This window comes from Rhea pennata, unplaced genomic scaffold (genome assembly GCF_028389875.1).
Source record: "Rhea pennata isolate bPtePen1 unplaced genomic scaffold, bPtePen1.pri scaffold_40, whole genome shotgun sequence".
In the NCBI taxonomy this organism is placed as follows: Eukaryota; Metazoa; Chordata; class Aves; order Rheiformes; family Rheidae; genus Rhea; species Rhea pennata.
In genome coordinates, this window is record NW_026907681.1 from 1189358 (window position 1) to 1212682 (window position 23325).

A 23325-nucleotide genomic window follows, 5' to 3' on the forward strand; every position below is an offset into this window, starting at 1 on the left:
GGGGCCACATTGACTTTGGGGTTACTCTTCAACTTCAGACCTTCTTGTTGACTGTTTCTCATGGTTATTCTGTGGCTGGAAGCCACCAAATCTCTATGTAACCAACCGCTGTTCTTTCTCGCAGATTTCCAGGACCTTGTTAGTTACTTATTCGTATTCTGCTTAACACAGCGGTAGTGTTCTAGACACCCAAAAGTTGCAACACAGACCGTTCCCACCAAGTATCCCGTAGTACAGATGCAGCACTCTGGGTCCCAGTGGCGAGGAGATCACTGATAGCGCCTTTTCCTGTCATCCTTCAGAAGGGCTACCAGGAATGGGAGACAAGCCCGCAGAGCTCTGTCCTCACCAAAGTCAAGGGCGTGACACAGTCACCAAGCAAGGTGTGCGATGTTGCGGTGTACGTAGCCCACAACCACCACCCCCCCCGCCTCCGCTCTACACCCCCCCAACCCACACAGCCGAGGTGAGGCTCCGACCCGCCTTTCTCCCTTCTCTGCTCTTGTCTTGCTTGCTTTGGGTGGCCTCTTGGAGCAGTAGATGAGCAGCAGACTTTCTGCAAGGGCTTCCCAACTGCTCCTTCATCCAGATGGACCCAGCAAAGGAAGCTGTCGTGTGTGGTGGTCCCCGCTGCCTGCATGGGGACTCCTGTGTTCCCTCCTCCAGGCCCAGCACTGTCCTTGGCTCCCGATGAGGCAACCATAGCTGCGTCCCAGACACATTGGGACTGCATGTTAGGTCACCTTTGCAGTGCTGTGCGGCAGGCTCAGCGGAGCTTGGGGAGCTTGGCACGTCGCACCGGGCAGGGCCCTGTGGCCTTAGCCAGGCAGGTGCGCCATGCTCTGCCTGCCTTGACAAGCAGCGTCAGGCCTCTGTGGTTTTGGATGTTCAGGGCGGGAGAGGGCACTCTCAGATCAGGTCAGGGGAGGCTCTGACATTCACGTGATGTTGGTGCCTGTAGCTCTCCTCTGCCGCTACTAGTTTGTGGCAGGGATCTGCCTGCCTGCCTTGGCTTGGGCACTCTTTGCGGGCTGCTGAATGAGGGATCACGGGAGGGGAGATGTGTGGAGACTGAGTGGAGCTTGCTGGCGGATGCAGAGACGTGGGGAATCCTAGTGAGCACAGCTGCCCCTGGCTCAGTTCCCATGCAAGGAAATGGAGAAGAGGATTGACTGTCTACTCCGGAGGACACACCAAGGAAAGCCATGCTAGAGTAGGGCCACCGCAGGCATGCTTAACGGCTGCTTACCCCAGGCAGCTTGCAAGGGCTGGCACCTATGCAGAGATGGGGAAGCACATGGGGTGCCCCGTCCCCTCTGCAGCCACAGCGTAGGACTACCAGGTGCATGTCCTGTTCTCACCATGTCCCCCATGACCCTGCAGGGGCTAACAGTTTGCAGTGCTGTATGCAGCTGCGACCATGACTGCACCCCTGGCGACATGGACATGTTGGGCCACAGAGAGCTGGGCATGTGCAGGGACAAGTGATCTGTGCAGCACTGCGCACTGGGCAGGATCCCATTTGCCAGGAAGTTCAGCGTTGTGTGTTCGTCCTCACAGGGCAGAAGACAGGGCGCTGCGTGCCCAGTGCTGGCGGCACCGAGAAGAGCTCTGAAATGCTGGCTTGGTGTCCAGCAGAGGAAGCGAGTGTCGGGTATGGGCCCCAAAGATGGGTCGTGGCACTGGGGAGGAGAGTCCTCTGCTAGGATGGAACAGGCACCAAAAGGCTGGCCCATCTTCGAGGTCCCGTTGGACACCAGGGGATGCTCTGGGCGGGACACCTCTGAGGGTGCTCTTGAGAGGTTTGGCCTCTTCATCAACAGGCCATGGCCTAGGGAGGCGGTGCCATGGCACAGGGATGGCCTTGCACAGGCCATGCCAACAGGGACCATTTTGCTCCCGAAGCCGTAGTGCTTAGGTCTCTCCACAGTGAGTCCCTGGCGAAGATGGCACCACAGTTCCCCATCCTTATCAAGAGGAACATCCACTTCCCCTGCTTCGGCTTCTCCAAGGATGTCCATGTGGAAGAGATCAATGTGGGGCCTAGGGATGGAGCAAGTAGACCAGTGGGTACCCAGGCTGCCATGTGTGTACAGGGTATAGAACAAAGTGGAGAGCAATATAGGTGATGCTAAGCAGCTGAGTGCAGGTCAGGCCCTGCTGCTGGGACCAGGACAGCCTTGCTGCAGCAGCAGTGCTTTGTAGTCAGGTCTTTGGCATAGTGGGGAGAAGGGGGCCACCCTGGCCCTGCACTTGCATGTGTGTTGTCTGAGTGTGTGTGTGTGGAGTGCAGCCAGATACCTTCCTGAAAGTGCAATGGTGGATAGCACAGCCATTTCCCGTAACAATTAGGTACCAGAGGAATGAGTGTTCACTGACAGCAGGGAGATGTGGTTGAAATACGTGGACAAGCCTGAAGGATGGAGAGGCAGGAGTGGAGCTGTGCAGGAGCAGTGCCATTTGGCAGCTGGAGGAGATGCCGGCTTTTCACAGGGGATCCCTGTTCCTAAGTTGCTCCCAGAATGACGGAGGTTGGAAGCACCTCTGGAGATTGCCTTGTTCAACAGCTGCTTAAAGCGGGGTCACCTACAACAGGTTGCTCTAGGCCAAGCCAACTCGGGTTTTTGGTATCTCTGAGGATAGAGACTCTCTAACCTCTCTGGGCAACCTGGTGCAGTGTTTGATCACCCTCACTGTAAAAAAAATGTTTGTTCTTAAGTTCAGACACAATTACTGTATTTCAGTTTATGCCCATTGCCTCTCATATGATCACGGGGCACCACTGAGAAGAGCCTGGCTCCATCTTCTTTACTCTTACCCATCAGGTATTTGTACACATTGATAAGATGCCCCTGAGCCTTCTCTTCTCCAGACTTAACAGTCCCATTTCTCTCAGCCTCTCCTTACATGAGAGATGCTTCTAGTCCCTTCATCATCATTGCTGGACTTGCTCCAGTAGGTCCATGTCTTTCTTGTACTGGTGAGACCACACCCACACACAGCACTCCAGCTGTGGCCTCACCAGTGCTGAGGAGAGGGCAGTAATCACCTCCCTCAACCTGCTGGGACAGGATGTTTTTTTGGGGCTCAGCTGCTGTCTCTGTGATACGGAGTTCTCAACCCTTACTCCATCCATCTATCCTTCACTCTTGCTTGCCCCTGCCTCCACTGAGGAAGGTGGTGATGATGAGGATGGTAATTATTGAGAAAGAAGGAGCAGCAATGCTCACACTGGTGGGTAGATATGGGGCATGTGGCCTTGCAAAGGGAGCGGTTGAAGTCTTTGGGAACAAGAATCCCTTTGAAAATGCCAGCATCTCGCCAGGTAACTACCCCAGGGTTCCTCCTCTTCCTGCTCTCCACCCTCCTGCTGTGCAGGCCATCCCTTAGTCAGTCATGTGCATTTTTGAGTGCCTGCATACATCCACGTCTGGTATGTAGTTCTCCTAGGAAATCCCTTCACCGTTCATCAGCTGGGACTGTCAGTGATGGCATGGATACCAATGAGCAGAGCTGGGGTTTAATGTTTCGTTTGGGTGCTTCACGATATTAGGAAGAAAATTGAGGCGTATTGGTGTGCTGCTCTATGCCATGGCTCTGGCTTTGTCTCCCCAGGGGCAACATTCAAGCTGCTGAGAGCAGTTACTTGAAAAGCTGCACCTTCAACACCACCTCTGCCCTTTGCTGCCCCATCTTCATGGAGCAGGTGGGAGAGAACTTAAGGGAGCTGGCAGAGAAGGTGTCTTGCTGGCTGGGCACAGGGCGATCCTTCAGCACCTGCTCTAGTGCTTGGCTCCACGGGATCATCACTCACTGACACTGTTGAGACTCAGAGGCAGCTGGAGGCAGGTCCCTGGCCCTGCTGCCCTGCCAGTATGCTGCAGGGCCTAGCTGGGATGGGCTGAGGGCAGTGGCAGCTTAGCCAGCCTCAACAGCTCGGAGCACAGCACATCCACTGCAGCCCCTGAGCAGTCCTTTCTGCCCACCTTGCACATGCAGAGCCCTGCAAGGCTCCCAGGCCCAGGGTCTCTCTTACGAGGCCCCTGTGCAGAGGCTGGAGAGCAGGAGGCCAGCTGGCAGCAAAGCATAGACTGCAGGTGTGCCTGTATCACTGCCAGGACTGGCAGGTTTGCTCGCCCAGTGGTGGGGACTCATTCACACACTTTGGGAAATACCATGACATTGCCAGGGGAGGGCAGTGCACCCAGCATTTGGTCTCCAGCCCCATCCGGCCCTGCTGCCTCTGCTGCCCTCTTGGGAGTAGATAATTCCCATCCAGGGAAGGAACTCAGCACTGTTCCATCCTCCCTCCAGGTTCTGCATCCCCTGCTCAGCCCCAGCACCCTCCAGACCCTAGAGGCCCCCCACTCTGCATCTGGGAATGCTCCCTGATGCCTAGCCATGCTCCCAACTCAGCTGGAAAGCCCACTGCTGGGGCAGAGCTCCCCTGGGTAAGCAGCCTTGCAAGCAGTGCTGCTGGCTTCCCTGGCAGGGCCGTGTGCCCCAGTATGGTGGCATTCCCGGCCTTTCCCAGCGGGTGATGAGGATGACAGCTGTGCTAACGCCTGAGTGGGGGGAAATGCCCTGCTTGCTTGCTGGCTTATCATGCCCATGGCCAAGCTGTGTGCACAGTAGTGCTGTGCCCTGGGCTCACTGTGTCCATGGTGTGCTGCTGCTGTACTAGGCCTGCTGGTTTCTGCTGCAGGGTGGGGTGGTCATCAACTGGAACTGTAACCTGGGCCTGCCTGAAACCGACTGCAACCCCCACTACTCCTTCCACCGCCCCGATCCCAAGACCACTTCAGCTTCCCCTGGCTACAGCTGCAGGTGATGGCTCTGTCCCAGGCAGTGGCACTTGCAGTCCTGCATCCTCCTCCTGCCCTCCCTGGTCCTGCTGTGGCTGGTCCCCATCACTGGGCCCTTCTACCTGTCTCCCCAGGAGGTCTGCGAAGTATTACAAATGGAACGGGACCCACACACGAGTGTTGATCAAGGCCTGTGGGATCCATATTGATGTCATCGTGCAGGGCCAGGTAGGATTTTGCATGGTCCATGTGCTACTGGGGTGCATATGTGCATAATATGCTGCCGTGGTGCTAGGACCGTCCTGGAAAAGCAGCTCTTCTCCACTGCTGCCTCAGAGCTGGGATGAACACAGCCAGGCCTCTTCTGCTCAGCCTTGCAGAGGAATGGGGGAATCCCAGGTGCCTCAAATTAGAACCTTTGGCAAAGTGTGCAAAGTGTGCTGGAAGGAAATGCAAGACCTCATAGTGTGCGCTGCTGCTTGGGTAGGTTGTCCACACTGTGGCTTGGGCAGAGGGAGGTCTCTGCTCAGTCTCATTCCTTGTGCCCAACCCAGAGTGAATGCAGGCCCAGGCAGGAGGCAACCTGGGCTGGGCAGCGATTGCTGATCCCATCCTTTCTGCCAGGCAGGGAAGTTTAGCCTGATCCCCACTGTCATCAACTTGGCCGTGGCTCTGACCTCGCTGGGAATGGTGAGTATTGGTGCCGGGGGCTCGGCCCAGCTGCGCACTCCCAGCACTGACCTCCCTCTCTCACCTTCCAGGGCTCCTTCCTCTGGGACTGGATCCTGCTGAGCTGCATGAACAAGGACCAGGTGTACAGCAGCAGGAAATTTGAGCAGGCACCACCCTAGATCCTGGCCCTGGAGGTTTGGTCCTCTGGGACAGAGCAGTGGCCATGCTGCCAGCAAGGCAGGGCAGGGTGCCTGGGCACGGCTGCAGGCTGGGCAGCAGCATGTGGCTGGGGCTGCCAGGGCATCTGGCCCCTCCAGCCATCTCTCACCCCCGCGGCAGGCTGAAGGTGCCTCAGAGGCTGCTCCACGACATACAGCACCTCAGGGCTCTCCAGCCTCCAGAGAGTCTGTCCCGCAGGGACCAACCGCTTGTCCCTCCCCCACCACGTACAGCCACAGCAGGAAGGAGCCACTGTGCCAGGCAGCAATAACACTTCCTCCGTCCGGGCCCTGCTCGACTCTGAGCTACCTGCTTTTCCCACGCGATGATCCCTGTGCCTGGCCAGGATGCACCGGGCACCTTGCCGGCTGCTGCTGCTGGCCACCAAGAGCCACGGCCCCCTCCCTTCCCTCAGCCATGCTTCAAGCAGCTCCACGCAGGTCCTGCCCCATGGCTGCCAGCTGCTGTGAGAGGCTGGGGGTCAAGAAAAGCCCCAGTGGCAGGGCAGACCCGTGGTGCCCTGGCTGGCTCTTGTGGGGGCTTTCAGGAGCTTTTGCTCTGGAGCAGAAGGCAGTGCCTGACTACTGGCTCTGCTTCAGCACACCGGGAATGGGCATTACCATTTTCTGGCTGGCTTGGAGCGCTGGCAGCCCCATCCTGGAGCAGCTCCTGGCTGCGGGCACCCAGGGCCCTGGGGGCAGGGGTGGGGACATCTCGAGTAGGCCTGCCCTGCTCATCCCCTGTGCCCCTGCAAAGCTGCCACAGATGGAGCTGCAGCAGTGGTAGTGGCCCTGGAGCCGTACTGAGGACTAGAGCAAGTCCTGCACTAGCCAAGCAGCCAGTACCCAATAAACTGCAACCACCCAGCCTTGCTGCCTGGAGCCTGATTGCTGCAGCATGTGCTGGGGGGAGGGGGAGGGTGACAGTGCAGCGTTATGGCTAGCGGGGTGAGAGATGGACATGTGCATCGTTCTACCATCCACCCTAAAAGCTGCACCCTGCTGCAGTGCCAGGGCACGGATGCTCTTGCCCCAGAGCCCAGGTGGTAGGGAACATGAGTACAAGCACCTGCTTGCCCTGCACTGCAGCAGTAGGGGAGGAGGACAAGTCCCCCCCCAACCCCTGCCAGCGTGGTGCATGGACCTCTGCCAACACCAACCCTGCCCTGAGGCTGCAGCTGTCTGAGCCTATGCCCAAAAGCAATTCACAGCAGGTACCTGGCAGTAACTCACCCAGGCATAACCTGATTATTTTCTGGCTCTCAGGTTACAGCAGCTCAGCTCAGCACATCCTCCCCCAGCATAGCTCAGCCCAGGCAGAAGTTTGGGGGAAAGGGGTCTTGTCACACCGGGCAAGGGAAGACCCCAAGCCATGTCTTGAAGGCTCTCCCACAGGCTGGAGGGTGGGGATGCAGATGGAGGACATGCCAGGGGTACAGGCAGGGGACTTCTGGTGCACCAAAACCTCCTCTTGCTCCCCTTGCTGGGCTGGGGAGCATCTTCCCCCTTTGACTTGGGGTGCAATTGCTCACAGGAACAAGGTAATACCATTGCAAGAGGAGTCTACCTTGTCCTCATTCCAAGAAGAGGACGTGGCTTCTCTAGGACCAAAGAGCAACTCTGAGCAGGCAAACCTATGGGAAGGGCTTGGGGGAAGGAGCCAGCCTCTCACTGTAGAGCAGCAGGATGAAGGCAAGTGCCTGCCCCCACCTCCAGCAGCTCATTGCCCTGAGGAGAGCAGGAGCAATGATGCAGGGCTGAGAGGAGCTGCCTGGCGCAGGTTGAAGCCACTGGAGGCTCCGCTGGACCAAACCTTAACTCAATTGCACAACGCAATGATTGCATTAGGGCCAGGTTTCTCTGCCCGTCCAGGCCAGCTCATTTCCTCCAACTCTAATAACAAGAAAACAAACACATAGGTACAGGCCCCTCAACCCCCCTTTCAGCAGTACTAGATGGAGGGAGGGCATAGCGAAGGACAGGACGACTTGCCCCATAACCCAATGCTAATAGAAACAGGTATACTATAGAAGTGAAAAAACAAAGCTCAGAAAAATATTTTCAATACAGGTATGTGTGGAGGGCATTGAATAAAAATTTATATATATATATATATATATATATATATATATATATATACACACACACACACACATATATAAAAGGAAGTGTCAGAAGTAGCTGAACACAGAGTGTTTCAAAATGCCCAGAAAATTAACTGGAATCTAGTAATCTTGGCTCCCCTCATGCTTTTTCAGGCTTCTGCAAGCAGGAGTAGATGGAAAGGACCAGGAGGCCAGGCTTCAGCTAAGCACTGGCCTCCTGGGTTTCATCACACCTGTGCTGGGATTTCAGTGAGCAGCCCCCCCACCCTATGACTCACTGCTGTCAACTTGAAGCTTTAGCACCCAAGTGGGACAGCTCCCTTGCTCCCCTTCCAGCCCAACTAGAAGAGTCTGGCTTTCTCCTCCCTCTAGGAATCCTGCCCCATGGCTCAGAGAATGCTCGTTTCCAGGGTGCCTACAGCTCCCTGCTGTGTGTGGGCCATAGCACGTGCTCCTCTACCCAAAGAACCAGATGCATTGTCTGTGACACATTTAATTGTCTAAAACTCCACATTAAAACCACAGAGATTCATGCACACAGGGTGCTGCCTACAGCACAAACTCCCATCCCAAACTGGGCTTCTGCAGGGCTCTGGCAAATGCAGTCCCCCCTCCCCCATAGAGAGCAGTTCCAGCCCTAGGCACCTTCTTAATTCCCCCAGCACAGCACCAGGCTGTGACCAGGACTGCCCCAACACCGCTTAGCGCCCCCACACAGTACAAGATGGATATGTGGCTTCTCCGAGATCTATCACAGAGCACAAATGCTCTTCAGCAGAGGTGAGAGCAAGTACCCAGAGCTGACACAGCAACAAAAAAAGACAGCAGGACAAGTTCATCACATCACTGCTGGAGCTGGTGGTTTGTACGGAGCAGCCACTCAATAGTTTCCAGCAGATAGGCCACACTGTAGTGCCAAGCAATGCTCTGGAAGATGTTGATGTGCTCCATGAAGATCTGAGGGGGAAGATACCAGTGAGGGAGGGCTGCCCAGCACACCTCATGCATGAGCCAGGGAAGATGGAAGCTGGAGGGGACAGGGGGGAGAAGGCCAGGCCAGGAGAAGTTCTGCAAGCTGGTCAGGCAGGACTGCCTGGGTTGAGCACAAAGCAACGAATAAACAGCCAGAAAGCACAGAGAGATGAACTTGTGCCAGATGGGCTGAAAGGGACAAGTTATCACTGGGTTTTTCACTGGCTATTACAGAGGAGCTGCTGGCAGGAGGCTGGACCTGGTGGCAGGATGCACACATACCTGGGAAGAAATGGTGAGGGCAAAATCTCCAGCACAACTGCAGTACACAGGCATAGGTATCTCCTTCACACCATGACACTTCTTGCACACCTAGAGGCAAAGGAGTTTTAGCTGGGATAGCAGACAAGGCTGAGCAGCTCAGTCCTTTGACAGGGCTCTCTGGGGAGACACCACTGACATCAGGTCAATGGGTCAAGCCTCAGCCAGCCAGCAAAAGGCTGCAGCTATGTGCTGAGAAGAAGTGGAGAGCGCTCGAGCCAAACTCTCCTCATCATATCTCCACTGCATCACATCAGTCAGAGAAGTAGGGTTGGGCTGCTCGGTTTCAAGGAGCAGAGAGCAGCTTCAGCCCTCCTGCTGCAGCCTGCCACATCAAGGGCAGGCTCCCGCAGCACGGCCGCCCAGCACTCATCAAGTCCTGCAGCAGGTAGGCCATTAGCTTCTTCTGCAGCGCTTCCACCAGTGCCATTTCAATGGAATCCGAGTCATACTGGGCCTGGCAGTTGGAGCATACCCAACTGGGCAGCACTGACCCATCCGAGGGGCAGAGAGAAGGGAGATGAACACCAGTGTGACTCTTCCCAAGAGAAAGCACGGTGCAGCCTCAGCCCTCGCAGCCTAACAAGAGCATTCAGAGAGCCCCGAGTGCCAGGAAGCCATAACCAATTTCGGGAGGGGATAAAGCATCAGCCAAAGCACCAGCACACCTCAAACTGTCACAGGCAGCTAGGAAAGGGGATGAGCAGAAAATAACCTTGAAGGGAGGTTTATCGCTGTCATGGAACCAAGCAGACCTTCAAAGCAAAAGGACTGAGAGAAAGATGGACAACATGTGAGTGAATGACAGGCCGAGAGCACAACCATGCTAGGGCCTCTGGTGTCCCCAAGAGGGACTTAATGCATGCAGCCAGGGCTAAGGGGATTTCCTGGGAAAGGAAGGCTGTATCTGCGAGAGGGCAGGGTCCTTGCACAGGTCCAAGTCCCTGCAAAAATTGCACTTCCTGCAGATGACTTCAGGGAGCATGTAGGAGCAGCAAGGGTCCCGAAACTGGGCTTCTTCTGAGAACTCACCCACCTCAATGAGGCGCAGCAGGTCCCGGCACAGTTTGTTTACTTGGTTAGTTATACTGGCATCCAGGGACAACACCTACAGGAGACAGTGTTAGGTAAGGCCACCAGCAGAGAAGACGGTCCTCACGGGGACTCACTCTGATGCGAGTGCTAGCTGGGCAAAACAAACTGATTGTAGAATTGCAACAGATTCTTAAAAAAAAAAAAAAAAAAAAAAAAAAAAAGAAGAAAGCACAGCCCACCCCACTAACCTTGTAGATGTATTTGATGAACTCTAGAGCTGGGTTGTTGAGTGGCAAGTAGGAGCCAGGTAGCACCGAGAACATGTCTGAGGGCTCAGTGGCATTATGGGAACCAGCCATCTTCTTCTGGATCTTCTGAGTGACGGTGAAGAAGCTCTGCGTGAGCTCGTTGGTCACGTAATCCTGTGAGAAAGTGATCACGCCTGGAGAGGAGGAGCAGAGAGAGCTCTTGAGCCATATGGAAGCATATGGGGACAGCAAGGTGAGCAGCTCTCTTCCTGCTGCAGGACTGGCCCAGCAGTGCTGCACACAGCTCTCCCATGGCTAACTGTGGCTAACCGTACTCACCAGGCATGGCTCCCGTCTCTCCCAATGCCTCCTGGGACACCTGGCTCGTGGCCCTCCTCTTGATGGGAGCGCTCTGAGGGGCATTGTGCTGCAGCTCCTCGCTCCTCCTTCATGCTGTGGTACACAGCCACAATGTAGGCTGCAGAGACACGTAAGAAAAGCTCCAGATGCAGTCCACGATGGGAGAGTGGCACAAGCGCGACTGTGCTTGTCGACTCTCCTGGGGCACCAATGACTAATCAGGAACTAGTGACCTTCTTCCCCTCTCTGAGAGGGTTCACACTGGCGCTGAAACCACCCAAACAATGATATTTACAGACATGGAGGTGGTTCCTTCTGTATCACATCCAGCACAGTGCAATCTTTGACTGTAAGGGGTTCTTTGGATCAACATCAGAACCTTCTCAGTAGCACAGAGAGCTTCAAGAAGCTGTGGGGAATGCTGTGGATATGGCTTGGGCAGCAGCAGGGTGCGGATAGCTCTAATCACCAGAGGTAACATTCAAAGTAGGACCAGGCGAGCAGCAGACTGCACTCACCCAACACAATCCTGAGGAAGCAGTTCTGACAGGAGGCAGCCTGGCGGAGAAACTGCACGATGTTCCAACTATTCTCTAGCAAGTCCTCCACATTTGCTTCTCCATCCTCCTCCTCTTCTTCCTTGTCCTCCTCTTCCTCACTGTCCTCATCCAATACTTGACTCTTGCTAGTGTCCTGCTGGAATGGAGCACAAGCCATGCCCAGGCTTGCGGTTGGTGATGTCGTAGCAGTTCCCTATATCCAAACCAATAGCTCCCTGCTCAACTCAACCCACTGCACCCCTGTCTCTGCAGGACTGAGCACTTCCCATCTCTTACCTCCCCAGAGTGGACACTAGAACGCACTCTTCCCTTGATACCTTCGTAATTTGCTGGATCCATCCAGAGCAGGAATTCCCAGCAGCGGCAGAAGGAAATAGTCAGAGAGTGAAAGATCTCCTTTGAGTGGATGCTGGAGGCAAGAGACTGCAGTCACACACAATGTTGGCATCTTCCCTAGCTAATAACCTTCTCCATGGGAGGCAATGAGGAGCAGGCGATGTTAGCAAGAGAGCAGTTCACTTCTCACATCCAACCATGCTTCAGCAAATGGACTCAGTACAGAAGGCTGCAGAGCAGTCATTAGCAGAACTAAGGGCTGCAGAGGAATCATACCCACGCTTCAACTGCCTCTTGTGTCAAGATGCCTGTCTTAGGAGCCTACACATCATAGTATTCTAGAGACGCCTGCTGGATCACATCAAAACTGATACTCACGCTGGAACCTTCTTCCATGTCATTGATGTGATGGGACTGTAACACTGTGTTTACAGCCAAGCTCTGAATATCCGGCTCCAGACACACTGTGAACAAACACAACCTGTCAACGGGCAAGCAGGGCAGAGAACCAGCAAGGACACAATCCCCTCTCCAGGTATGATGAATGCACCCACTTGCCAGGACTTTCCACAAGTTGTAAGAGCTCTTTACAGGTCTTGCTGCATCTACCGAGTGCAACATCAAGATATTCATATCAGGAAATGGTGAAAGCCTATATGGTACTGCAGCAGCATGGTAAACCGTGCTGCTCTCCAGACTGCCACACACCTTGTATTACAGGCTTTAAAGGACACTTTTGGCACATGGCCAGACCTCTCCCCTCTCTGGCTGTGATGCTATGTATGGATGGCCCCATTCACTGCACAGCTAAACAGCATAGCACCTTCCAACAAAACTTGGATCTACTTCCCCTCCAGGGGCCACCAGCTTTTTCTGGAAACTGCAGCAGAGGTGCTCAGAAGAACTATCAGTCAGCTTGTTTTGCATCACAGAAAGATTCATCCTAGCGACCACCAGAAGTGATCTTCTGAATGCTGCTATGAGAGGCCACAAACTAGGAAATAATCTGTATTTAAATGCCTACCTGCATTTTCTTCTATTGCATACAGGACCTTCTATCCCCAGGAGATGCCAATTGCATATATCCTGTCCAGATCATCATTGCTCAACTTCTGAAGCTGTCAGCAACTGCAGAACTGCTCAGATACTCTTCTGCCACTGCAGCCATCCTTCTCCTGAGCTCATGGAAGAGCACTTAGCTCTGCTCCCACTCAGTGCTATCCTACCTGTGGAGTAGCAGCCAGGGTTGCTTATCTCCACTGAGGCTCTCTTGTCAAACTCCATAACTAAATGGTTATCATCAGCCTCTTTACCCCCCAGCTCTGGGCGGGCCGTCGGGGAGAGCCACAGCAAATGGTTGTGGCGACGGAGGTGGCGGGAGAAAAACAGGTCAGAACCAAAAGGTAGACATATCATCAGGGAGATTCCCAATGGGGATGTGGTAATATCTGAGGAAAGGAAAGAGGTACAGTCATCGGCGTAAACACATCAACAGAAGAACCGTGCCAGCATCATATTTGCTTGTCCCAACAAGAGCAAAAGCACAGAAGGTGAAAGCATCTGGCCTCATCTTGGCCTCAGGCTCCCGCAGTCTCCCTTTCCCTCCCAAGCACGAACAAAGTAACCTCTCTAGGGGAATGTGGCCACCTCAGGCACCTGCCCTCCTCAAAAGCCTGGGATAGGCACGTGTCCAAGTTGAGGCAGTGGCGGATCACGCGGCAGGCTGCACGGCGCTGCCAGTCCAGGACTGAATAGCTGACGGCATCTGTTACTCGGACAGGGACCAAAGGAAACTCCTCGATGATGGGAATCCCACTTGCCAGTCGTTTCAGGTCCCAGATAGACTGCACAGCAAGAAGTGTGGGGCCCCGGCGCTCATCCTACACAAAGGAGGAGAGGACATGCCCTGGTACATCCCTTCAGCCGGCACCTCTGCTCAGCAGGAAACCAGCTGTGTGAATGAGTGCTCACATGCCCCATTCCTGTAGTGGTCCCTGGTCCTCCACACAGTAGAGACAGTGTACTCAGAGTCTCTTGAAGCACCTCCCACTGAATAACCAGCTCCACAACTGAGAGCTGGGGTTTGGGGGTATGATCTAGCCTCACTGCTTGCATTGCGCTATGTAAGCTCACCCCAGGCAAGCCAGAGCCCGCAGGCAACATCCATTTTTACCCTTCAACTTTGGAGCACTAGCTGTGTGCAGAGAGCTATGCTTAGAGGCTGCTTGAACTGCTGGACCAATGCCTTCCATGCAATGTTTTCCTCCTCCCAGGTACCTGCGCTGACAAGGTCTCAGTGGGGACCTTCCTCATGCCCTCAGCTCATACCTTGCAGCCCTGCAGGAGCCGCTGAATGGCTCTGTAGACTGTCTTGAGGTCGGTCTCAGCACGCACTTCAAAGGTGTGCTTGTCTGGAAGCAGTAGTTCTTCGCCCACTTTTTCCAGCACAGACTGCGCTCCGATGAGTACATGTTGGTGAGGTTTGGCATCTGGTTGCTGCGTACCTGTACCAAATGCAAACGTGATCAGAGGGAACAGGGTTCAAAAGAGACAGGCTCCAGGCTGCAAATTTCAAGGAAGCTCTTTCCTCTACACATCACAATGCTTCACGTGACAGTTGAGGAACAGACCTGCTTGGTACACTTCAAAATACGAGAATCCCTGCTGCACAGCAGTAGACATCTGAGTCTGTGCAAAGAAACCGCTCAGCTCCAAACCGCTGCCTGATCCCCTTGCGTTCCCTCCCAAGCCTTTAAGCCCTACTCTTACCGTGTCCAGCACAAACACTGCAGCTTTGCGCTGAGAGGGGATGAAAAGGCCAAAGAGCGCTTTGTTGCCCTGGGAGCTCTGGTAGAGGTAGATGTGGCGAATACTTCCTAGAGACACAGAGCAAACATGCAGCATCAATAGTATCTTCAAGCTATTTGGTCCTGGGTACACTGACAAGCCTTCTCCTAGGGTGCCTTACCTGGCTCCAGCTAAGTAAACTGAGCCAGAGAGCGCATTTCCAGGTGTTCAGTGTCAAAAGTGTCAGCCTCTCGCCCTGTGAGGTGTCTGACAAGCTGCCTGCTGACCATGCACACGCAACCCAGCTGGATCAGGGCTCGGAATAGTAACGGCACCTGTAGTGACAGGGACACTGAGATAATTCTCAAGCCACCAAGTTTTGAACTGCTTAATGAATCATTATCTTCATTAAAAGCAGGCATCCCAGCTGCCCATCTTCATTTCAGACTTACAGCATTAGAAGCGCTAGTACATTTAATCTTGGTCTCACTGCTTTCATATGTCTACTACTGAATACAGTTTAGGTTCTTCTTTGCTCTTTCTGAACTTTAAAAAGTGGTATCCTATCCTTCCTTCTGGAATACAGAGGTTTTATCACTGCACCCTGGCCTATGTACATGCCACATGCTGGGGTTTTCCTCATCTTTACTCGAAAGAACTCCCATACCTTTGCAGTTCAACTGCTAGCAAGATGGTTCTGGATTGGTTTAGAGGAAACTCACTCTTCCCATTCAAGTGCCATCTTTTCCCAGAGTCTCCTAATTTCAAATAAATCTAAACCTCTTTCCCCTAAGGGGTTGGAAACCAAACAAGTATCTTTGCTCATATAAAACTGGGCACATTTCTGAGAAAGCTACTCGAGAGGGTCTTTCGTTTTAGCGTCTTACTAACTTGTTTCATTTTGAGCTCCCATGCCTCTACCTGTGCCATTGGTACACAGACCAGTCAGCTACCACTCAGCACTCCTTAAAGGATGAGGAAGGAAAACGAGCACCTGGAAGCGTTACCTGAGTCTCATACACTCCCTCAGTGTCTGGAGCAGACAGGTCTGCATTGATTTCATTGATGTGCTCTTGGTACACGTCTTCAGGGACTGAGTAGTCGTAGAGATTGTAAACCAAGTTTGAGCGGGGCAAGATCCAGTTCACCTGCCAGGAAAACAGACACACTCAGCAGGGCACCTTGCTTCAGGCTGTGCTCCTCCCAACAGCAGGGGAACCTTAAAGGGCAGCAAGGAGTTGTAGTTTGAGCCAGCCTTATGTTTCCAGAAACATGCTGACTCAGGAAGCAATCTAGCTGCCAGTGCTGGTCATTCCTAAGGCAGTTAGCGGGATTTATGCTTTGTCCACATTGCAGTAACTGTCAACCTGCTTTCTGGTCAGGCTGAGATTAACAGCAGGCAAAAGGGACTGCATTAAGGCGCATTAGCAGGGCTGGACAGGGAGGTCTTGTGAGGCAAACTGCCCGTAATATCTGCCCGCAGTGGCTAGAGCAACTTACATGAATTCAACCAGCTGTTTTCCCTTGTAGAAGCAGCAGGTCAAAAACATGACCCCCACCTTCCTGTAGACAGCTCCCTCCTCTGGTTTTGCAACGCGCTGATTGACATAGAACACTCTTGGGATGCTCAGTCTGATACAGTGCAGGTCGCTTCCGATCACTGCCCACAGCCTCAACAAGCCTGCCTGGCTGCTCTCAGCAATCTGCAGGACAGGGTGATTTAAGTTAGCTTTGCTGGAGAGATGCAACCCATTCTTAGCTCTTACATACACGCCATGGAGTACTTCTGGAATCTTCAAAGGCTCTACTACCTCTGACTTTGTTCTCCAAATAAGGAGCAATTGGTGACCACAAAGACAGCAGTGGACCCAAAGATTCATTGCTCTCAGCTCTGGCATCTCCACGTCCTGCTATTGTCCTACCGGTACAGTGAAAAAAATTGTTCTGCCAGAGGAAACGTCAGAGCATGAATGAAGACAGCTCTGACTGATCTGCAGGATCAGTCATTGTGCTTCTGAAGGGAAGAGGACACCTGGTAAAGGCTCAAACACATCTCTTAGCTTTGGGCTAGCATTAGCTAACAAATTCATGCCATTGTCTGACTTTAGCCAAAGCATTTGGACATGCTGGATTAGGTGTCCCATCTCCAGCTCATGGTTACACACAGAGTCAAAGGCTGCACGTGACCTTAAACCAAACAAGACTTTTCTGGAAGATGAGAAGTGTCACAACAAGAGGCTGGGTCTCAGATAGCAGAGGCAACCAAGCATAACAAGAAATTAAGAAAATGCTTGGATTGTACCATCAACTTCTTCATGCTCGCATTGACTAAATCTAGGATTCAAGGCACACTTGCCCAGCTCCTCAGCTGAGCTTGCCCCACACAGGGTCTACATAGAAGTCCCAGATTTGCAATCAAGCACAATCACTTGAGGACCTCGCTTCCTTATAAAGCTTCTCTGAGCCTGAGGCTATGCAGTCCCACATGACCTTCAAGGAGGTAAAACTAAAGTAGGATTGAGGTTAGCTGTCCCTGAAGTTCAAGGTTTGACTACAGGTATTGCAAACATGAGGCACAGGGCACTGAACAGGCCTCTGTGAGGGGTTAAGAGTGGGCCTGCCTTGCTGCCTGGTACCTGCACAATCTGCCAGGGCAAGTCCAGGATGCCGCGTGCCGTCCTGTACACGTAGCTGCTCAGTCCTTTGGAGAGGGTATCACGGATTATGCCTCCGCCTGTCATCACTCCACCATCCTCCAGGCGCCGCTTCTTCCGATGCTCCTGGTGCTGCCGAGCCTGCAGCTCCCATTTCTTCTTGTGCTAGCACAGCCAGACCAGTTGTTCTTCCTAATCAGAGAGAGAGTACATGAACAGGAACCACAGAAATTAGCACGCATCTCCTACACATGAGGATCAAGCACCATAAAGCCGAGCCCTTCCACCTTCAGACCCTGATCATGTTACTGGCATAGCTGTGAAGTTGCCATTGGCCTGACTTTCTCTGCTAGTGGGACTCTCCCGGTAACACTTCCCTTTGTAGTTTTCAGTCATAGAAGCACAGAGAGGGCACTCACCTTAGTAGTGCCCATGGCAGCAGGTGGGTCCAGGATCTCTTGCCAGGACTGCGACAGTTCCAGATACTGGGACATCTGCTGGCTTTCCTCTGCCGTACGGACCCGCTTCCATTTATTTGCAACTGGAACCAACGGCTGAAGGGGCTTAGCAGCCCCCAAATCCTCTACGTCTCCAATCTGGGAGCTCGGTGTTCCCCCCTGGTGCTGGTTAGCAAGGACCTGAGAGAAATGACAGCAGGAAGTTTTGGGTGCTGAGGACACAGTATCAGCAAGAGAGGCCCATCAGCACAGCCAGCTACTTTCTCTCACTCTTATTACCTGTTTCTTGCCTTCAGAAGTGAAGAGCTCATTCATTTTCTTTTGTCTGTACACTCCCCGGAGTCTTCTAGCTTGCGAGACTTGGAACAGTTCTCTGAGATCACGTCAAACAGCTCTCAATCAGGCATGTTGGCAGCCTGAAAAAAGGAACAAGGAAAAGAAAACACTATCAGGAACCTAATGATCAAACCTCATTGCTATTATATACATGGAACATTTAAACTGATTGATATGGCTGTCTTTATGAGGAGTTTGTGAGCAATCTCTGCTCCAGTTGCCAACATGACCTATGGAACATAGAGATCACGGACATGAGGTCTGCATCAAAACTCCTGCTGTGAATGCAATACTTTGAAATGATGTTGTACGGCAAACTCTTAGTGGGCCCAGCTCTGTAGTGCCAGATGCAAAATACAAAGGGGAAGTGCTCCCAATAAACTCCCAAGCAGAGCAGTCGCTCCGGCTTTTCATCTCTCCTGCTCCCCGGTTTGAGGCTCTGTTTTCTGGCATTGTCTCTGCTCTTGCTGGTTATTTTAAAGCTAATCTCTTCTGGCCTCCTCAGAAAAGATTCTGCAGGCAAATGGTTCTGCCATCCTCTGTCTCAGTGAGTGGCTCTAGAGAAAGTCCTTGGTGCAAGAGGGCCACCACGCTACCTCTGTGAAAGAGGTGACTGGAGGACAACGCTTACCCACAATTAAGCGGTAACAGCTGACAAAAGTGCTGTAACAACAGGTCTGGTGCTAAAAGACCCTAAAGAGCAGCCCTAGAGAATCAAAGAGGCAGAAATTACATACAAACAGCCATCAGAGGCACAACGGACCAACCATTCTCGACAAAGTCCATCCTCCCTACAGTGTTAGGGTAGCTTTGACCTTCTCTGGCCCCAACCTGGCAAGACAAACATGCAGCGGATGCATATCCTGCAAACCCTACACTCACCTTGCTCTACAGTACATCCAACCAGTAATCAGCCACCTTGGCTACAGAGGCAGAGACCTCCTCCAGTGTGGTGCCTTTCAGAAAGGCCTCAAATACAGAAGACTGGAATATCTTCACCAACTGCAGCTCTCCCCATTGCTTCACCTCAAACCCTTTCAGTTCAGCCAAGGATCCATCTTCATTGAAGACTGCATACCTAGGATATAGACCAGCTTTTGCACAAGCTCTGTGCCAAGGAACACATCTCCCAGGATGCTGCTTACTACCCTCCTGCCAAAGTACTTCTAGTATTGCCAAACCAGGCAGCCACCAGGTAAATTAATCCAAGCTGTGGGGCTCTGGACTACCATGATCTAGGCATATTTACACAGCTAGAGACAACAACATCATGAACTACTTCACCTCCAGCTGCAAAAGCACATCAGCCTCTGTCCCCAACTTGCCAATTCTAACTGGCAAAATGTTCTTAAATGCACGCAAATAAAGGGCAAGAAGTGAGAGTCAGGGTGAGAGGAGTAGAGAAGTGGAGTGAAATACTAGGAAAAGCCTTATACAGGAGAATGAAGCTTTGTTTGGAAAACAGGAGGGGACGCTGGCAAAATGGACTCAGAGGAAACTGGACATCGCTATCGAAACAACTATGACAACACACTGCCCTCTTTTTTTCTGTCGTGTTTCTTGGATTTCACATGCCTGCCAATTATTTGTATGGCTCAATACAACCATCACAGGAAGCTTCAGTGGAACAGAGGTGAGACTCAAGCGTACATTGCTTTGTCACCCCTCCTCCAGGCAGTCTTTTCTTCCTCAGCTGGCAGCGGTACCTGCCAGCCAGCTCCACACTACTGCTCTTTCCACTTGCAGAGTGAGCAAGAAATAAGTGCACTTGCTGACATCCCAAGAATCACAGGAAAAAATCAAGGGCCCCTGAGATAAAGACTCCTATGAGCAGAGTTCATTCAGTGCTTGACATCCTCTTGACTTCTGTGACAGACTCCCTTGGCATGCAAAGGCACTCACAGTGGATGCTGGAGTTCATCCAACAGAGACATTCAAGCAGAAACAAACATAGTCTTGTACGAACAGAGAGTGCTGGAGGACAGTGACAGTATTTTCTGAACCCAGACCCAGGTCTGTGGGCAGTCCTCTTGTGATTGCTCGTGCTCGTATTTAAGCAGGCTGCATGAGAAAGTCAGTGAAGTCAAGTGCAATTGCTTTTCTATGCCATGATGGCACTGGCAAGATCCACTCCTTCCCCTAGATGGGGATTAAAGTGGAAACCTCTGGGAAAAGTATTACTAGAGGTCTGTAAACTTGAGAGAGGGACAGACAGAGATTAGTGAATTTAAAGAGAAAAGATAGAAAGAAAAATCAAAGTTTGCCTGCGCATCTCAGAACCAAACAGGGAGACCATGACTAATCAGAAAGTTTGAGAAGTGCTGTTTTACTGTTATCTTCAGAAATTTACTGTCAGATGTGTCAATTAAGGCCAGGGCATAGCTGGATTCAAAGACTGATCTCATGCAGGGATCTTGCCGTTTAAAGACAGCATGATCTCGGTGGTACGCAGCAACAAGCAAACCAAACATGCTGCCAGCTCCAGAGGACTGGCAACATGGGGCAAGGACTAACACGCCTCAAATGTAGTCAAGGAAAAGGACCCTCAATCCCTTCCCTTGGGAAGTGGTGATTTTTCAAGCTTTGAACTCTTACCTTTTCTTCAGCTTCTTGCCCTCCTCCTTGGACACTGAGAGGATCATGGCCAAGTAGGGCCCATCCACTTCAAAGAAGATGCTGTTCTCTGAGCGTGTGGCATAGGTGAGAGAGGCTGGGTCCGCCAGCTCCTGGTACTCATCATTTGTGAAGCCTTCCTGCCGGCACAGCCCCAACAGAATAGCCTCACTCAACAGCTCGGCTCATTATACGAGCAGATAGCCCCCAGATACATCATCCTGTCTGAAGGGATCACTGATGGCCTTTGTTCCTTCCCGATGATGGGAAGGATCAATCCCTGCTCCCCTGAGGGAGCATAACTTACCCTATCTTAGCAGAGAATAAAGTGTCCTGATTCCTTGTGACCAAGCAACTCCTTGGAAACCTACAGAACAATTTAGCAGGTAGGACTCAAACATGGGACCTGAAGAAAAGTGCAGGAGACTCTAAAGTCAATTCTTTTGGCTCATAGCCATAAATATCTGAGCAAGCAGAGCATGGGACCTTGTTGATTTGGCTCCTACTGCTTCTGGCAGTCTATGTACAGAAGCACACACCAACCCTGGTCTCTTACACTATACCCTCTCTGCTATATCAGAGTCTCTCCTTCCACTCAAACGCCAGTTTGAGCTATGGGCTGTGCAGGGCAGAGAGTAGCTGTGTAGCAAGCAAAGCTGTCAGCCCCAACGTCCTGCTCATTACACAGGGGACCAGAGACAAAAGACAGGCTGTCCTCTGGGCTGAAGCCAACTCCGAGAACAAAGATGCATACTCCACTGCCAGTAGAGCTACTCCCTTCACAAGAACTGCCTGATTGGCTTGCAGGCCTACAGAAGGCTAAAACATTTTCTTCCCTTTCACTGTTTTTACCAGACTGTACAGCTGGCTGGTACAGATGCCAGACTCACCTTCACGGGGATGTTCAGCATGGCACCTGGGTAGCAGATTGTCACCTTCGGCTTCTTTGCGTTGGTTGACTCGATGACAAAGTTTTCCGGGAAGCTGTTGGGAAGCACACACCAAATCCCATCTCTATCCAGTTCTAGAGGTCTCCTAAGAACGGAAGAAAAAAAATCACCATCAGGAAGAGATTGGAAAATATGCCAAAGAACTGTTCTCTGTCCACAAGTCAGGCAGAGGCAGTGTCCTTTCTGCAAAGAAGTCCTAGTCATACAACACCAGTTGCATTAATAAGCCATGGCAATGTCAGAAACCTGAATCTCCAGAACACCAGAGCTTCCACTGATTAATCCCACATCTATCCCACTGCTCCTTTTCTCTGCCAGTCAAATTCTGCCCTTACCCATCTGCTCACACTACATACAGGAGAACCTTTCTTCCTCAGCTCAGCACATACTCACCCAAACTGCTCAATCAGCTCCCTAGCCTGTGTGATCATATTTGCTCCAGTGAAGCACACAATCCCAGCCATTTCCACGGAGTACCAGCAAGCTCTGTGAATGGAGGAGGGACAGTCAAAAGGCTGCAGTGCTACCTCTTAAGCACAGCTGCGGGGAAGCGCATCAGGTCGTACAGAAAATAAAGTCTCAGGGCAAAAAAGACAATCACAGCAGCCCTCAGGAGATCATTTTCCTTTTCCTTCCCTGTGATACTTCACACACCCTGAAGAATCACCTATAGACAAACCCTGCCATTCATCGTCAATGCTACAGGGCCTTGTTTAGCAAAAGTCCCTGCTAAGGGGACTAATAAATAAGAAGTCATTAGTAGGAACAAAAAAAAGTGTTACAGGGATCACCTATCATCCCCCTTATGCTTTGGAAGCACGTTAACAAGGTGAGAGCCTCACTAGAACAGCTCTGGTTTACAATGCTCCTTGCTGGAGGACTCCAGCAATGACCACAGGTGAGACTCACCCTTTACGCATGACATAGCCATAGAAAGAATTGAGGACACACTTGTGTGCCAGCTGCAGGGAGTCATAGAGGATTTCCATATTCTTGCAGTGCTTCACTTCAGAGGCATCGCCTGTCTCCACAGCCGCAGACAGCTTTTTCTTCCACACCTGATGGCAAGAGGCAGAGTCAGGACAACCCTACATTCCACTACAGGCAGTACCAATAGCCAGATATTCCCCCCACCTCAATCCTAATATGACACTGTGATCCTAGAACAGTATCAGTTATTAAGATAATTCCTCTTTCTTTCTGCTCTTTCTTTTGCATTTGAGGGGGAAGCGTTCGGCACAGGCATTATGCTATATTATGGAAGAGTCTTGCAGCATCAACTGTAACTCACACCCATAGTTAGAATTACCTAATCCCAGCAGAACTGCCATCCTACATCAATTCTGTCACACCACGTATTGTGCTGGCAAGAACTAAATGCTTGCAGCAAGAGATTAGATTGAGACTAACAGCAGAACCATTTCAGCAGAAAAGGCCTCCCAGCCACCTCCGTGATTCACGACAGAACTAGCAATAACTGCAAAGCAAATGGCTCTTTATTAAACTCTTCCAGAGACAGAGTCCCAGCGTCTTGTCATTTCTTTCAACATATTAGCAATTACATTTCAGGCTCCTCCCTCTGCCACAAGACTCCAAACATTTGAGAACTAGGACATGCTGCTTCTTTCTCCTAGAATCAATCACTTCTTAGCCTAAGATCAACTGTTTCTCTGCTTGTCTCATCTTTCTCTTTGAAAAGTACCCTACACTGAACACAAACCAGATCACAAAGTAGTTGAGCTGAGGATTTTCTAGATCCAGTAAAAGCCAAGAAAAACCCAGCTGTTTTCTTTCCTAGCACTGAAAGTGATTGCATCAGAGAGCTAGGAACCACTGTGGCAGCAGCTGTTTAGGATTCAGCAGGGGAAAAACCTGCACTTGCACCAGAGCTGTCA

At 51.9% G+C, this 23325-nt stretch overlaps 1 protein-coding gene and 1 pseudogene across 1 annotated transcript; one reads left to right on the forward strand and one right to left on the reverse strand.

Moving 5' to 3' along the window:
* Positions 1-1946: 1946 nt before the first annotated feature.
* On the forward strand, positions 1947-5805 carry LOC134154731 (P2X purinoceptor 2-like). Its single transcript, XM_062601409.1, has 5 exons — positions 1947-2066; positions 4706-4827; positions 4943-5033; positions 5430-5495; positions 5567-5805. The coding sequence occupies exons 1-5, from the start codon at positions 1947-1949 to the stop codon at positions 5654-5656; spliced, it is 489 nt and encodes a 162-aa protein (XP_062457393.1). The 3' UTR covers positions 5657-5805.
* A 2472-nt stretch (positions 5806-8277) lies between these two features.
* The window catches only part of LOC134154732 (DNA polymerase epsilon catalytic subunit A-like), a 42212-nt pseudogene continuing 27164 nt past the window's right edge, over positions 8278-23325 (reverse strand).

What these genes read in the sequence shown, in the direction of transcription:
- LOC134154731 (XM_062601409.1), top strand. Translation starts at nt 1,947, where the DNA reads ATGGCACCACAGTTCCCCATCCTTATCAAGAGGAACATCCACTTCCCC. An exon ending in ATGTCATCGTGCAGGGCCAG is followed by an intron (nt 5,034 to 5,429) that starts GTAGGATTTTGC and finishes CCTTTCTGCCAG; the next exon opens with GCAGGGAAGTTTAGCCTGAT. An exon ending in CTCTGACCTCGCTGGGAATG is followed by an intron (nt 5,496 to 5,566) that starts GTGAGTATTGGT and finishes CTCACCTTCCAG; the next exon opens with GGCTCCTTCCTCTGGGACTG.